General features: G+C 46.5%; 1 protein-coding gene across 1 annotated transcript in view; it reads right to left on the bottom strand.

Annotated features, from left to right (window-relative positions):
• The window catches only part of LOC144827102 (uncharacterized), a 466306-nt gene that overhangs the window by 50581 nt on the left and 398645 nt on the right, over positions 1–17080 (bottom strand). The window contains exons 21-23 of the mRNA XM_078685542.1: positions 15910–16008; positions 11733–11879; positions 9863–9970 (exon numbers count right to left, since the gene is read on the bottom strand). Of these exons, the coding sequence (XP_078541668.1) occupies positions 9863–9970; positions 11733–11879; positions 15910–16008 (354 nt within the window). The remainder of the gene's footprint in view (positions 1–9862; positions 9971–11732; positions 11880–15909; positions 16009–17080) is intronic.

The following is a 17080-nucleotide window of genomic DNA, read 5'->3' as shown; positions in this document are numbered from 1 at the left end:
AACCGCTCCGTCATCAGCACAGCTCACCCGAGGCTGGTGACGGAGCGGTTCTGTCACCAGCGTTTGAGCGCCGCACGGCCCCCGCCCCCTTAGCGCTGCGGCGGAATAGCCGCCGCAGCGAAGGAGTTAATACAGTAGTCCGCAAAGTAGACTAATATTGTGCGGGGGAACTTCTTGTCGGGTAGAAGATGAACTGGACCGAGATGTGCCCTGGTCAGTGTTAGATCTCTGGAAAACTCAGGGATCACCTTTTGCTTGATAAATGACTCCACCCAATGATGTGTATTGGCTCCTTCACACCCCACCGGGACCCCGGCAATCCGCAGGATTGAAAAACATGAATGGTTTTCAAGTTCTTCAATTTTATTCTCCAAGATTCTTTTATCCTGTGCTGCTGAGTTTACTTGCTGAAGCATGGCATTCATTTGGTCCTCTAGTTGGGATATCCTCAATTCAACTTCTTGGATTCTGATGGGGAATCTCGCAACTGCCTCTTCTATTTTCCCCAAACGGAGGTGAAGTGCCGCTATCTTGATTTCTTGAGATTTCTTCATTTCTCAAATCTCTTCTAGTATTAAATTCAGCATAATTTTAATATCAATCTGGTGCATGCTAGCCGTCTCATTTTGGGTTTCAGACTCAGATTCTTTAGGTCTTGGCTGTATCCCGGGTTTATCTTTTTGTGCAGGCAACTATGGTGGCTCTGAGCTGCCCTTCTCTTGAGGCTGAGCTTTAGTCAGTAAAGGTGAAGTTTTCTGGGCCTGAACACTGCCCTCAAGCTGATATTGTATTGCATTGTAGCTGATGGGGAAGTGTGGGAGCCGGGCTGCTACAACCAATGGAGACTAGTTTGAAGGAGAACAGGGTCAACTTCTTCAGTCAATATCTCTCCTGCTCTCAAAGCCTGAGCTGAAACACCTGAGAGGGGTGGTGAAGACGGCGATGGTGAGATAGACATTAATGGTGAAGATAGTGTGATAGAGAACGGTGTTGTATTACCTAATAGCTCAAGTGTTGGTTCCCATGGCGAGCCTTGGCTTGGCTTCGCAAGTACTTGAGCGGTAATAGGTAGGTGGTTCTTTTTTACAAAAAGTCTCTGGAATTTTTCAACCTATGTTTTTTGCGGCCTGAAAGAGCCCCTAACGTTGTATCCTGTTCCTTATCTTTCCTCTCCAATTCTGAACCCTCAATCGTACTTGCCTCGTTATGGTCTTCCAATCCGTGCTGCAATTCAAAGGTATCTGTCTTCGAACTTTTAGAGCTAGAGCTCATCTCCCCTCGAAGCATTTCATTGCTTGCTTTGGCTGATGGCGGATTTAGTCTGGCTTGCACTAGGTCTTTTTTGGCCTTTGCCAAAACCGCGGCATCCGTTTTGACAGCTGCTGCCCCAAGTTTTAACTGCATCCTCATCTTGGTTGTTTTCTCAGTTTTTTGGTTACGAACAATTTTCTACAAAGTACCGGCATGCAGAAATTTTTTTCTATACTCCTGAATTTCCTGCAACACTATTACAGTATGACACTGTTTTGACACTTCCACCACTTGCCCAGTTTCCGCTGCTCACAAATTGTTGCTCACCTGCTTGTATCAGTCGGCTATTGCGACGCCGCCACCTCACCTCCTCCTCCTCTCCTTAACGTAGAGAATGGCCTCTGCTTTTCTGAATCACTTGCTGTCATATAGCGGCTTTTCGCCGTTCCGGGCGCCACAACACACACACAGGCATCGGGAATACTCACTTCCGGCCGGAAGTGGTGTCCCGGTCTAGTCCTCCGACCGCTGCTACTACTTCCGGGGGACTACGGATAAAGGCGTGAAGCACCGCTGGGTCGGTGCTTCTGATTCCGGAATAGTGCACGGAGCCCAGCAGACGGAGAAGAATCGGTTCTGCTCCTCGTGACCCTTGGAGGTTCCTCTGCACGACGAGTCACGGTAACGCCTTCCCCGAGCCTGCATGCGGTACGTGACTTTCCTTGCTGCTTGTTTTTGTTCGGCAAAGTTGAGGTGCGCTGGCCAGTGTTTCCCCGAGCCCCATGTGCTCAGACTGCATTGCTGGATACATTGCCGCCTGCACCATTTGCTGAGCGCTAGGAGCGCTGTGTTCAGTATTCTTTGAGACCCGGATTAAACCTTCCCAGGCAGTCGCGCAGGAGCGCTGCTGCTTCTCTTCCTTGAGTTTCCTTTACAAGACAGTGGCGCAGGTACGCTGCTGCATTCCTCAGTTAGTAGGCGCAGGAGCGCTGTGACATTCTTTGCTGGTTTTGCCTTTTAGCAGTTGCGCAGGAGCGCTACTGCTAATACACTGATGCATGAAGCGTAAACTATTGCATGTGGCGCAGGAGCGTTGCTCAAACATGCACTGGGCCGCGCTATAGCGCTTACCCTGGAGTTCTAGTGTTGTTCACTGACGCGCAGGAGCGCTTATTGTTGTTTATTTGTACTTGGTGGTTCTCGCGCAGGAGCGCTTTCTTTTGTTCCTTCTCCAAGACACCCAGGCACCTGGACGCTACGCTGCTGACCTCTTTCTTGGTTCTGCATGAATGTGCCTTGGTAAGTACCGGAGCCAGGGGCTCCTTCCTGCGTGTGTGTTGTGGGGTGTTGTGCTGCAGGAGTAGTGCCACGTCCTAATCTGGTCTTCTCTTATTCCCTCAGCTGTGCCAAGACCCTACCCTACGTCCCATCCACCAAGACCAATCCTCTTGCGTAATTGGCCCCCGTCCCTAGATCCATCCAACCCGTGACGGGTGTTGCTCCCCGCGGGGGTTGTTTGGGAACAGGGGCGGTGGTCCCTGTCGTCTCTGCGGAATCGCTTCACAAGCCCAGGTGAGTCTTGTGGGGCACCTGACAGAATCAGAAGACCACGTTGATTCATTCTGCCCAGACGACATGGGAGAACCGGAGGTAACCCTGCAGGACATAGCAGCCTTGCTGGCTGCCATGCAGACAGAGAACCTCAGCTTACGCCATGATATGACGGCCCTACAGGGCCAAGTGGCGGCTGACATCACCAACCCTTGGGGAACCACTCCTAGTCCCAGAACCCGACAAGAGGGGTTGCTTAGACCGCCTACGTTCTCCTTTGGGGGGTCCTCCTCTGCCACCGGTCAGGACACGGCTATCCAAGTCGTCACGCCCCACCCAGTGCAGCTGGCTCCACCCCAACGCTTCTATGGCGACAGCACAAAGTATGGCGTCTTTATCCATCAATGCCATCTGCATTTCATGGCCAGAACATCTGCATTTCCTGACGATGCATCAAAGGTGGCATTCATACTGTCATACATGGGCGGGGACGCCGCGCAGTGGTCCATATTGCTGGTAGAAAATGATGACCCCATGCTAAACCACTTGCCAATGTTCAAAGAGACCATGCGACGGATGTTCACCCGTCACACGTTCGTACAAGCTGCAGACAACCAGTTACTCGGACTACGGCAAGGAAACAGTGACCTTCTCCACTACATCACGACATTCAGCCGCTTAGTCATCGAGGCGCAGTGGCCAGAGGACAACAAGGTGTCAGTGTTTTACCGCGGGTTGCGGGATGACCTGAAGGACCTTATAGCCCAACACCCCGACCCTCCAGACATGATAGGGCCATTTATCGACATGGTGGTCAAGATGAACTTCCGGTTGCAAGAGAGGAAAACAGAGAAAGGGAAAAACAGCGACAACCGTTTCCTCCCTTTCGCGGAGAAGGTCTCCGAAAAAGGTAAAGAGGAAGCCTCTCCGCCAAGCGACACCCAGGAACCTATGCAGATAGGAGGCATCAGAGGGGCCCTAACCAGCCAAGAGAGAGAAAGAAGGAGGAAGTAAAACCAGTGCCTCTATTGCGGTAAGAGCGGTCACTTCGTCAGGGAGTGCCCGGTGAAACCAAGCCGCATACGGAACAAACGGCCCTTCGCCTTGCCCATCGATAAAGGAAACAAGACGGGAAACGAGACAACCCAGTAGACACGGGGGTCCGTCCTCTGGGTTTTTCTTCATGCACTACAGCGATCTCTGCAGTCTTCGATGGCAATCACCACATAGGTATGGAAGTGACCTTGCAGAACCAAACAGGCGCCGCTTGGGTGGTCATCGCGATGCTTGATTCCGGAGCCACCTGCAATTTCATTGACACCGCCTATTCGCGAACCCTGGGGATGAGCACGGTGCCTAAAAAACAACCAGAAACGGTAAAAGCAGTTGATGGCACGGACCTGACATCCGGTCTCATCAGGCACCAGACCGAAACCTTGACCATGTGCTTCACGAACAATCACGCCGAATCCATCAGCTTTGACGTCATAGACGCACCACAGTTCAAAGTCATCCTGGGCTTGCCATGGCTGGTAAACCAAAATCCCCGAGTTGACTGGGTGTCTCGGGTTATCTGTTTGGATTCCGAACACTGCTGTAGCACCTGCTACGAAGAGGACAACATGCATGGTATCCGTTCCATACAAGCACAATCATTACCAGGACAAGGCATGGGGATGGTATCACAAGCCGAAGTACCAGAGGGCTATCGGGATCTGGCAGAAGTGTTCGATAAAAAGGGAGCCAACACCTTACCACCGCATCGTTCCTTCGATTGTCGGATTGATCTTATACCCGGCTCTACGTTGCCCTGTAGCAGGATCTATTCCCTTACCGAAAAGGAGAACGTCCACCTACGTACCTATCTGGATGAGTACTTGGACAATGGGTTCATCCGCCACTCCAGGTCCCCGGTGTCATCTCCCCTTTTCTTCGTGTCGAAGAAGGAAGGGGACCTGAGGACTTGCATCGACTTCAGGGCGATGAACACAATTACGGTCAAGAACCGATACTCGCTCCCGCTCATCTCCAACCTCCTGGACCAAGTCAAGAACGCCTCAGTGTATACCAAACTGGATCTGCGGGGTGCCTACCATCTGGTCAGGGTCCGGAAGGGTGATGAATGGAAGACCGCCTTCCGGACCAAATTCGGCCTTTTTGAGTACCAGGTCATGCCTTTCGGACTCTGCAACGCCCCCGCAGCGTTCCAGTACTTTATCGATGAGGTATTGAGGGAGTTCCTCGACGTCTTCTGTATCGTGTACATAGACGATATCCTGATTTTCTCTCAGACCATCACCGAGCACGTACAGCACGTGCGCTCGGTTCTACGTCAACTGGGTAAACACCGGCTATACGTGAAACTGGAGAAAAGCGTTTTCCACGTTACCTCCGTGGAATTCCTGGGACATGTCATCACTCCAGCAGGGATACAGATGGACAACAAGAAAGTAGAGGCCATCCTTCTGTGGCCCACTCCGGACTCCGTGAAAGGGGTGCAGCGATTCTTGGGTTTTGCCAACTACTACCGCCGTTTCATCTCTGGGTTCTCCGGGATGGTGGCGCCTATCTCGCGCTTATTGCGCAAAGGACAGCGCTTTTGTTGGGACCAGAAAGCAGACAATGCGTTCCAGGAACTAAAGAGGCGGTTCACCACAGCCCCGGTGCTGATACATCCAGACGCCGATCAGCCTTTCGTGGTAGAGGCAGACGCCTCTAAGGATGCCTTGGGAGGCGTGTTATCACAGAGGGATACCAACACCGGACAGCTACATCCGGTGGCCTTTTACTCCAAGAAGCTACAGCCTGCAGAAAAGAACTACACGGTGTCGGACAGGGAGCTCCTGGCAATCAAGACGGCGTTCGAAGAATGGCGTCATTACCTGAAAGACGCAAAACACATGGTCACCATTTACACAGATAACAGGAACCTGCAGTTCTTACGCTCAGCACGTGCCCTTACCGCCCGACAGTTACGATGGACCCTGTTCTTTAATGAATACAACTTCACCATCACCTACCGACCCGGTAAGGACAATGCCAAGGCGGATGCTCTCTCAAGGTTGGATGAGTCCGAGGATGCCGTCGAAAACACAGAACCAGTTCCCGTCATCTCGGACGAACACTTCCAGGGAGTAGTAGCCTCCACGGACTTCATGACCCAGCTACGTAAGGACACGGACGGAATAGAACCAGCGGCCCTAGAGAAAGGACACGAAGGTGGGTTCGTGAGAACGGATTCCTGGTCAAAGGAAACAAGTTGTACCTGCCTAGGGAGCCCTTTCAACAACGAGTGATCCAGATGTGTCATGACCATGTTCTCTCTGGCCATTCGGGATACCACAAAACGCTTGATCTAGTACAAAGACAGTTCTGGTGGCCAACAGTAGAAACCGACACAAGAAACAACGTCTCCCGTTGTGCCATATGCCTACAAGGAAAGAACAGGTCTGAAACCCCTGTGGGCCATCTTTGTCCCATCCCGGTACCACCATATCCTTGGCACACCATTTCCATGGATTTTGTGGTAGAGCTTCCATTGACCAGAACCGGCCATACCACAGTGCTAACCGTGGTGGACTACCTCACCAAGATGGCTCATTTCGTGCCTCTGCCCAAAGTACCCACCGCGGCAGAGCTGGCATTGGTGTTCATGAACAACGTGGTTCGCCTCCATGGCGTTCCTGAGGTGGTGATAACGGACCGGGGGTCGCAATTCGTGTCCCGTTTCTGGAGGGCGGTGTGCAGAATCATGGAGATGGACGTTCGTCTCTCTTCCGCCTACCACCCCCAGACAGACGGGCAAGCGGAAAGGACCAACCACACCATGGAGCAATACCTGCGCTGTTTGTTGCTCACGGTCGAGAAGGAATGGTCCGATGTGCTGTGGATGGCAGAGTACGCTTACGACAACAGCAAACATTCGGCCATTTGGATGTCCCCTTTTTCTGCCTACAAGGTAAACACCCCCGCACCTCGGGGTGGGACGTTCCAGCGGATAGCCCTTTGCCCACCGTACCGGCTTATCACAAGACTCTGTGTCAGCTCTGGCAACAAGCCCGGTTCGAGCTGGCCAAAGCCAAGGACGCCTACAAAGCACACGCAGACGCTCATAGGCAGAAAGAACCCGAGTATCGCATCGGCGACAAGGTGTGGCTCTCCATTTGACATCTCAACGTACATGGTCCCAAGAAGTTGCTGCCTCAGTTCGTGGGTCCTTTTGCCATTGAGAAGGTGATCAACCCCGTGGCCATGAGGCTGTCGCTCCCGGCTCATATGAAGATCCACCCAGTATTCCATGTCTCTCTTCTGCGTGAGGTCCATCCTGACTGCACCATCCCCTCTCCTCCTTCTCCAGTGGTAGTGGAGGACCATGTGGAGTATGAGGTCAGAGCCATACTGGGTTCTCGCCGTACCCGGGGGAGGTTGTTCTACCTGATAGACTGGAAGGGTTACGGTCCTGAGGAACGGTCCTGGGAACCACGGTCCCATGTTCGCCATGCCCCTGTTCTGGTCCGTGCTTTCCATCTGAGCCACACCCTGAGCCCGCGCCCTGCTTCCACTCTCTGACTCCCGGGTGGGGGTTCTGCTTTGTGGGGGGTGCTGTCATATGGCGGCTTTTCGCCGTTCCGGGCGCCACAACACACACACAGGCATCGGGAATACTCACTTCCGGCCGGAAGTGGTGTCCCGGTCTAGTCCTCCGACCGCTGCTACTACTTCCGGGGGACTACGGATAAAGGCGTGAAGCACCGCCGGGTCAGTGCTTCTGATTCCGGAATAGTGCACGGAGCCCAGCAGACGGAGAAGAATCGGTTCTGCTCCTCGTGACCCTTGGAGGTTCCTCTGCACGACGAGTCACGGTAACGCCTTCCCCGAGCCTGCATGCGTTATGTGACTTTCCTTGCTGCTTGTTTTTGTTCGGCAAAGTTGAGGTGCGCTGGCCAGTGTTTCCCCGAGCCCCATGAGCTCAGACTGCATTGCGGGATACATTGCCGCCTTCACCATTTGCTAAGCGCTAAGAGCGCTGTGTTCAGTATTCTTTGAGACCCGGATTAAACCTTCCCAGGCAGTCGCGCAGGAGCGCTGCTGCTTCTCTTCCTTGAGTTTCCTTTACAAGACAGTGGTGCAGGTACGCTGCTGCATTCCTCAGTTAGTAGGCGCAGGAGCGCTGTGACATTCTTTGCTGGTTTTGCCTTTTCCTTTTAGCAGTTGCGCAGGAGCGCTACTGCTAATACACTGACGCATGAAGCGTAAACGATTGCATGTGGCGCAGGAGCGTTGCTCAAACATGCACTGGGCCGCGCTATAGCGCTTACCCTGGAGTTCTAGTGTTGTTCACTGACACGCAGGAGCGCTTATTGTTGTTTATTTGTACTTGGTGGTTCTCGCGCAGGAGCGCTTTCTTTTGTTCCTTCTCCAAGGCACCTAGGCACCTGGACGCTACACTGCTGACCTCTTTCTTGGTTCTGCATGAATGTGCCTTGGTAAGTACCGGAGCCAGGGGCTCCTTCCTGCGTGCGTGTTGTGGGTGTTGTGCTGCAGGAGTAGTGCCACGTCCTAATCTGGTCTTCTCTTATTCCCTCAGCTGTGCCAAGACCCTACCCTACGTCCCATCCACCAAGACCAATCCTCTTGCGTAATTGGCCCCCGTCCCTAGATCCATCCATCCCGTGACGGGTGTTGCTCCCCGTGGGGGTTTTTTGGGAACAGGGGTGGTGGTCCCTGTCGTCTCTGCGGAATCGCTTCACAAGCCCAGGTGAGTCTTGTGGGGCACCTGACACTTGCGCTCTGTGCTCCATAAGAGAATGGTTCTGTAGAAGACCTAGAGGTGAGCACCTGGCATTCAGCGTCTCGCTACTCCGTTTCTTGAAAATGTACTGGACTTTTTGTCAGAATCCAGACTCACCAGAAGAGTTTTTCCACACACCAGCGAGCCGCCAGCAAGCCGCCCTTAGTTCTCTGCTCGCTTATCCCACGTTAGAACTGCTTGGCGTACGAACTCCCAGATCTCCTGTCTAGCATGGCCGTCTGATACGAACCCAAAACTAATCTCTTTTAGTGGAAGTTTCTGGAGAAAGATGCTTCAGAAGCCTTATGCTCTTTTGCCAGTCAAGAATGACAAATTATATCAGCTATTGGAAATAAGATCCTCAGAGCTATTAATTTTAAGAGAATGGCCTTTCTCTCGCATTGGATGTCCTATTATTCTCCAAAGGCCCTAAACAGAATTTACCCTAAGGTTGAAAATAGGTGTTTTCGGTGTCTCACCCCAACTGAATGGGGATGGAGGCACATATTTTTTACCTGTCCAAAACTGGGGTTGTTTTGTGAAAAAAAATTCGGGCATTTTAGTCGGGCAATTCAGAAACCTTATGCCCCAACAGCGGAAGCCACCCTCTTTGGTATAACAAGTTGGGAGGCTACACTACTTAAATCAGAGGGATATTTTTTAGCTATTTCAATGTTGGTGGCTCGTTCCTTAATTTTGTAAAACTGTAGATCGCTCGGAGCACCTTTGTATGAGAAATGGCTTAATAAGATGAAGCGTACTAAAAAATTTGAAGAAGCTTATGCTAAACGAGTGGGGGCAATTAAAAAATTCTCTCTTACTTGGAAATATTTTGCTGATTCCGAAACTTGAGTTTTGTTTATTAATGGTTGATAAAAGCAATTCGATTCATACATTTCTTGGATTTTGCTCAACAAGCTGTATAATGAGATATATTTTACGATGATCTCTTCTGAATTGTATTTAAGGAATTTAATTTATTGACTCGTATTTACTTTATTTTTAATATGTAAATCATGTATTGTCTTTCCTGGAAGCCCTGCTCAATAAAAAATTAAATTTAAAAAAAAGTTTGAATACTAGATACTAGAATATGCCGCACCAGGAGTTACACGAGTCTTTCTACACTCTACATGTCTTACCTGACTGTGGTACTGTCAAGGTGGAACCATGAGACAAGGAACATTTCACCTAATATCGTTTTACTTTCAATGCACAAGATCACTCACATAGACAAAGGAGAAACACAGTACACCAAAGATCTCTTACCTGCATGTTGGTTGGAGTATCTGCCTGCACTCCAGGGTAGTTGAGCAGAAGTCGAACCAAGCTCTCATGTCCTGACTGGGCTGCTAAATGCAGGGGAGTATAACCCGACTACAGGAAAGAAAAAGTCGAAGTCAAGATTTCGCAGTGCTAAGAAATACTGTGACTTCTATTTGCACCAAACTCTGACAGCCCAGTTCATGAAATCAAGTGGTTAACTGGTCTTGCAGCTGATGCTCTCTGTGGTCAAGTCGGAATTTAATGCTACATGAGAAGGGGATACGTAACATAAATAGAAAAAAATGCAGTGAAATCTGTTGTTCCCCAATAAAGCACTTTAATTATCTCCATAAGTTTGGGACGGGTAAAGAAAATGATGGCGTTGTTTTAGGTTGTAACTTATCAGGGTTCGGCCGTTTCTACCCCGTGTTCTGCTGGTCAAATTGAATAGACGTATATATAAGGGGAATCCTTGATATTTTGAGGTCGGAACAATCAAATGCGCCATATCACACCACAGGGACTGCGAATTGGTGAGGTTAATAGAGAATATTACGAAGACTTATTTTGTGGTGGTATGGTAAACAACCCCAACTGCCTAAGGGACACATTATTTGTTTGAAAGACATTTCGCTGTTCGCCTTGACAAAGTCTAAGGGAAGACGAAACACATGTTGGCAGTTTTTTGCTGTATCATCAAGGACCAAAAAAAAGAATCACGTCTTTAAAGAAAATCCAGTGATGTGGACTCTGCTTTTTGAAAACATTTAAAGGATTTGGACAGTTCAGGAAATTTGAAGAAGACAGAAGTTATTCATTGGTGCATTATACATGAAGCCAGTAAATTAGTCCTATACATAGTTATGGACCTTTGAGACAAATATAAAGGTGTGCTACATATTTCTTTCATTTGTTCCACTTTAATTATCTATCCTGCAGTATAGAGTGTTATTAGAGAAATGAAAACACATCTGTAAATGAGTAGTCAAACAAGTGGTAAAAGAAAATAAATAATTTGCATAATCAACACAATTCTATGCTTTCAGCAGCCAGCAGCTGACACAGGATGTGGATTGACAGGCCGTCCCATATACCAGAGAAAAACTAATGCAGAATAACTATCAGCTGCATATAAACTAACTCACATACCAACCAGCTGGTCCTGGAAGTACCTAAAACAATGAAGGAGAAAACAAAAAACAAGCTTTTTACATCATCTCCCAAACCATTGAATTCCTCCACCTTCACATCAGAACCTTCAGGAATGAGTTCACCACCCTCTTCTTCTCTATACATTGTCCAGCCTACTTCAAAAATATACTAACAGACTTTGTAAAAATCGTGACTGCAAATATGTGTTAACCTGTAACATTCCTGTCTATCATTCTGTTGCCTTTCCAAAAGTTCAGCCATCATATAACCCTTCACGCAGTGGCCTTCAACATGTCAATCGCATTGACTTGCACAACATAAAAACTGAAAAATAGCATAACAATAAATTAGACAACCATATTAGTTATTCAATGTATCATTGAAACAAATACCAAATTTTCACTATGGTCACCCCTATATGAATACAGTCCTCCTTAAGGAGAGGTGTGGCCAGCGGCCAGAACGGCTGACTCTGGAGCATGGGGCTCACGGTTCGATTGACGGCAGCAGCTCAGCTCAGCTCAGCATCATGTGACTCTGGGCAATAGCTCACTTAATCTCTCCGATTGCCCCCAGCGCCTGGATACCCTTAGGGGTAATAAGTTCACACTTTACAAATGTGGAATTATTATTATTATGATAAAAGTGTATTCTTGGGATCAGAGTGCAATAATTATGCTTCAATTCGGCAGTGCAGGTGGTTTGCACCAGTTTGTTTTACCTCACTCCCCTGCTCCTTGATCAACAGCATTTCAGAGGTGGCCTTCGGAGGTTCACTACACATTGTCGCGGGCACTTTGGTGAGAATTTCACGGACAAAGTCCATCTGTCCACAATGGGCTGCTACATGCAGGGCCGTGAAACCAGTCTATGCAAAGAGAAAGAAGCAAAATATGTGGATTAACAGAAAATATGAATGTTATTGTTCTCATGAGGAAAAATGCTGGTTTGATGCACGGACTTTCAAGAAGAATCTGTTTCATTAGGACATGGGGTCATGGCACAGGCGCAAATATAAATTTGATTTGTGAAATTAGGTTGCAAATCTACCCTGGAGGTCCACCATCCTGTATAGAATGCGGCAAGCTGTTCAATCACATACCGCTCACATAAAACTGCACAGCTTTCCTTGGCTTTCCTGAGACCAATCACATTGTTATGGTTGTTCATCCTGGCAGCCTCCTTTGGAGCTCAGACCAGCAAGAGTAATGTGATTGTGTAACATCACAAAATAAAATGATGGACGAAGTGTTGAAACTTTAAAAACACTGACCCCAGTCACAGATCTGGGTTTAATTCATCGTTATTTTGCTCGCTACGCCACCTCAGTTTAGGTCCACCCATATGCAAATCAGTCTTCACCCTGCTATCTGTGGGAACAGTCCAGACCGAACTGCCAAGCCAGGTCCTGCCTGGACCGGAAACAAGCATCCTGGGACCGGTTTGAGGGTATTATCCCTCATCAGCCAAGCTGGCATGAATCCAGTGGCGCAGTGAGTAAGGGGCCCATGTTTGGGCATACCCTTAGCCACTTAGGGCGCACATAGCAACATCACAAAATAAAATGATCGACAGAGTGTTAAAACTTTTCAAACATGCACACCCAGTCACAGATCTGGGTTTAATCCATCGTTATTTTGCTCGCCACTTCACCCCAGTTTGGACCCAGCCATATGCAAATCAATCTTGACCCTGTTCCCCATGGGAACTGTCCAGCCCGAACTGCCAAGCCAGGTCCTCCCTGCACTGAAACAAGCATCCTGGGACCTGGCTGGCTAGAGTGAAATCCAATGGATTACACTCCAGACCGATGGAGTTGAATCAGACGGATATTGCATGTCTACATTCTGCAGAAATGTTTGTCTTACTTGGAATCATGATCCTTTTTTAAATTTGACAGTCTAACCTTCATCCAGAGAGAAAGCAAGGATTGAACAAACTCAGATCTAATAGGTTAACAGTGTTGATGAGACAAGCATCCAGGACATCGACTGTCTTAACACTGATGAGCGATCGCACAATGCGGGATTCTTGTGAAGACTTTTGTTGAAAACTTGGCACCCAAAAAGCTAGACAAAACATCACCTCGCCCCCACCCTCATCTACTGCTTGCTTAGTGAGGTATGTGTATATATATATATATTAACTGGTTTTACTAGGTTCCTGTTTTTACTAGTTTTTATCTGGTGTCTGTGAGGTGGGAGTTTGCACTGATTGCTCTCTGCACGTGATTTTTAAAACTGAAATTCACGTTAAACTATTTTTTATCATCTAGACTCTAATACAACTTCATATATGATGAACTTTGAATTTGGACTTTGCACTTAGCACTTTATTTAATGGCATATTGTAAGTTTAGCTATCCTCAGCATCTGCCTCATTATTTTGTATAATTTTTCAAAGGAACTGCAAGCTAATCATGTATTTAATGATAGAGTTGCATTTTGTTTAAATGTATTATTATTTTTCACTGGGCACAGTCTGTTTGCAAAAATGATTATACTGTTTACAACATGTTTTTAGCGCCTTTTTGTTGGTAAAACAACTTGAATATAAGAATATGATACTTTTGTGGTCGTAATTTGAGAATTATGTATTATAAACATTGTAATTTAGGGGCACTTGCCCATTATTTCTTATGTATATTTATACATCAAATGCGATCACAAGGATGAGAGATAAAATTGTATGGTCAGATCAAGATCGAATAACTCTATAAAATAGTTTGCAGTACAACATGTTATGAATATCACATGGTCTGAGTTTTTATCAAAGTCTGTTTTCCACATTCATTAATTTGATGGGAGGAGCATCTAATGATTTCAACAGTATTTAGTCACATGGGTGGTCACGACACGTCATGTGATCAAGACCGGGTTCCCCGGTCCAAACGCGTCATGTCTGCTATTTTGGAATAAAGCACTGAAAATTGAAATACTTGCCGTGTGGTTGGTCCGTTCCTGATTTTCGCGTCTCCAAGGGAGAAGGAAAGTCGTACTGGCATCAGGACTGTGGCTGCATATCTATATATATATATATATATATATACCACAGTCCTGATGCCAGTACGCCTAGTGTATATATATATATATATATATATATATATATATATATATATATATATATATATATATATATATATATATATATATATATATTCTGTTCCAGGCCCATGCAGCAGCTGATAAAAGATTCTGATTGTAGCCCTTATCCAAACCGCTTGAAAAAACTTACAGTTTCTTGAATTAATGTTATTTTATTCTTAAAATTGGACTTAACTAAATAGAGTTGTTGGAGATTGTTCATTACCTTTATTCACCTCAAACCACTGAGAATCTTTCCTGTGAATCAGACTCGATTAAAGGTCTAGGTGTCACCAAGTGTCCCTTTCCACAAGTATTTGGTCTGTGGATGAAATCGTACAATATCAGTCTAGTACTGCAGAGTGAAAGCGAGTAAAATAAGCTGGTGACAGTCATTGTGTGTGTGAGTGCGATAGAGTGAATGTGATTGAGTGAGTCAATCACACAGCAGCTATTTGGCATTGCCAGACAGACTGCACCCACAACAAAATGATTGTTAAGTGATTGTCTTTCTGCAGCTGGAAAGCACTTATTGTAACTCTCTGTGCAGTTCACTATAGTGTTGTATGGAAGAGTAAGAAATACATGGATCATCATGGGATAAATCTCTGCTCTTATTTCATATCACCTTTTTCTTGCTGAGGACACATCTATCAAGAATAAAACATCGCGTTCCCGGACTCGGGTTCACTTACTAGATACCGCATAGCCGAGTGGACACCATTTACAGAATCCCGGATCGAGGAATGACATAGCACCCTTGTTGAAACTTCGCATTGAGTGCTAGGTGGCACAGTCAAGGCAAACAGCAACCATGCCTCATTCTTACGAACGTATTGAAATACTTCTATAACCTTCTATAACCTTTGATTGGTGTAAAAGAAGAGAAAACGATTGTGGTAAATAGAGAAAAAGCCACCAACGAACCTTATTAAGACAACAGGATATCCTTAATAGATTCAAGACTGCAGAAGACATCCTCACCAAGTAGAATATCGGGCTGTCTGTTCCATGAAGAACTGGCGCAGTAATCCTTCCCTACCCCCGTCCTGAAGAAGACCCACTAGCGACCCACAAATAAGGTGTCCATAGGGTCGAAACGTCGACAGAACCACTAAAAGGACCAGTTTACCATGCCCAAACACAATTGGCTAATATAGTGCTCTGGGTTTGAGTATCAATAAAACAGGAATCGGCCTTTTCGAACTTCCCCCTTGCCTTTAATACTTTTTCATTCACATGTAAATAGACCATCACTTATTGGTCACATTGTCACATTATTTTCACGTTATGTCACTTGGTACACTGATTTGAATTGTTGCGCCGTACCTTGCATTTTGTAAAAAGTTTTTTATGCATATACTTAGGGTGTCAGTCGGAAACAAAATGATAAAATGATGAAAAATAACTGAATAATTAAAATCATTCTGACCCTTTCCTTTGTTTGGTTTTGCACTTTAATGATAATCCAAATAGCATAATAAGTAATGAAGTTATGCTTTGACCACTGTTGAAGATACACGTATGATTTAAAGCAATTGTTTACATACCCGAAAGAACCATTGTTGAAATTATCGAGGACACATCTATAGCATCATGTAAACAACAGAAGGTCTACCAAGTACAATGGAACTTCAGCTCCACCCACATCCCCCAAACATGAACCCCACCCAAAAAAAACCCTGCCATGTCATATCCCACCACCTGCCCTCCTTTGCTTCCTTTTCTTGGATGAAAAAACATTTCCTCGCCATTGCTTTAGCAAGATCATCTGTGTTCAGTGTTAAGATACCCTCAAACAGCAGTGGTTCGTACCTTTGTGCTGGTGATCTTGAGAGAAATACTGCCCTTCAAGGTCTCTAGAACGCTGATGTGTCCATTCTTGGCCGCCAGATGAATCGCTGTCATTCCCTCCTAGCATCAATGAATAGACACAATATTGGAAATCTTCTCAAATTAAGAAAAATGAATCCTACAGGCCGAAGCAGAGTATGCATGGATTTTTCTTATCTTTATTCTCAAGGACATGCTCTGTGAAGAAACATGTCTGTGGAGAATGATGGTCACTTGCCTAACCAAGCTCACCACAGAGCCTCAGTTTTCCCACCTGCTACTTAATCTAAGCCGTGTAGCAACTCAATGGGGAAAGAGAGGCACTATGAGCTATGAATGTGCCACCAGGCAAATTTGAGTGACAAAAATATGATCTCTTCAGGATTGCACAGAAAATAGAAGTCAAATTAGCTCGGAAGCACACACATAGATCCTTCATTGGATGGCATTGTCACAGAGTTTATTTTACTGTCATGCATGTTTATTTTGGAGGCCCATATGTTTGCAGTACTAGCCCACGGAAAACATATCTTCAAGTGGCTAGCCAATATTGTAATGGTGTTCAGGAACCAAGATCCTACTTTGTATTTACTATCACAACAAATACATCATCCAGAAATGTGATAGCATTGCTAGTTATACCTATTTCTAAATCCTTAATGAATGCTTAACAAGGACTGATTACTGAATCAAATTGAGTTGAACAACAATGTCTACCCTCTCATAAGTATCTTTGGATAATCAGGCCACATAATCCCTGTCTGAAAGGCTAAAAAATATACAGAGTAAGGGAATGAAGATACGTGTAATATCTTGAATAAAAAAACACCTATCTGTGATATGTGAATACAAAAGCCCATATCTGTGATTTACTATAGCCTTAGAGCTCATCGTAGTGGGGTCTACCAGCCATAATGGCCGGTAAAGCTTGCTACGGAGGGTTCTAAGGCTATCAGAACATTCCGCCTCCAGAGGGCAGAATGCTCTACATTGTAAAACAAAGGCCTCACAGAGCCAGAGGGTGTTGAAATCCCCTTGGGCTCCATGAGGCCTTGTTCACGGCAACAGCTGAGAACAAATATTGATATGTTGATGCTCCAGGCTTCTACCAGCCATTAGAAGCCCGAAGCACTCCATTGTCCTCAATGAAGCG

This window comes from Lissotriton helveticus, chromosome 4_1 (assembly GCF_964261635.1).
Source record: "Lissotriton helveticus chromosome 4_1, aLisHel1.1, whole genome shotgun sequence".
NCBI lineage: Eukaryota > Metazoa > Chordata > Amphibia > Caudata > Salamandridae > Lissotriton > Lissotriton helveticus.
This window is presented reverse-complemented; position numbering and strand designations above follow the sequence as displayed.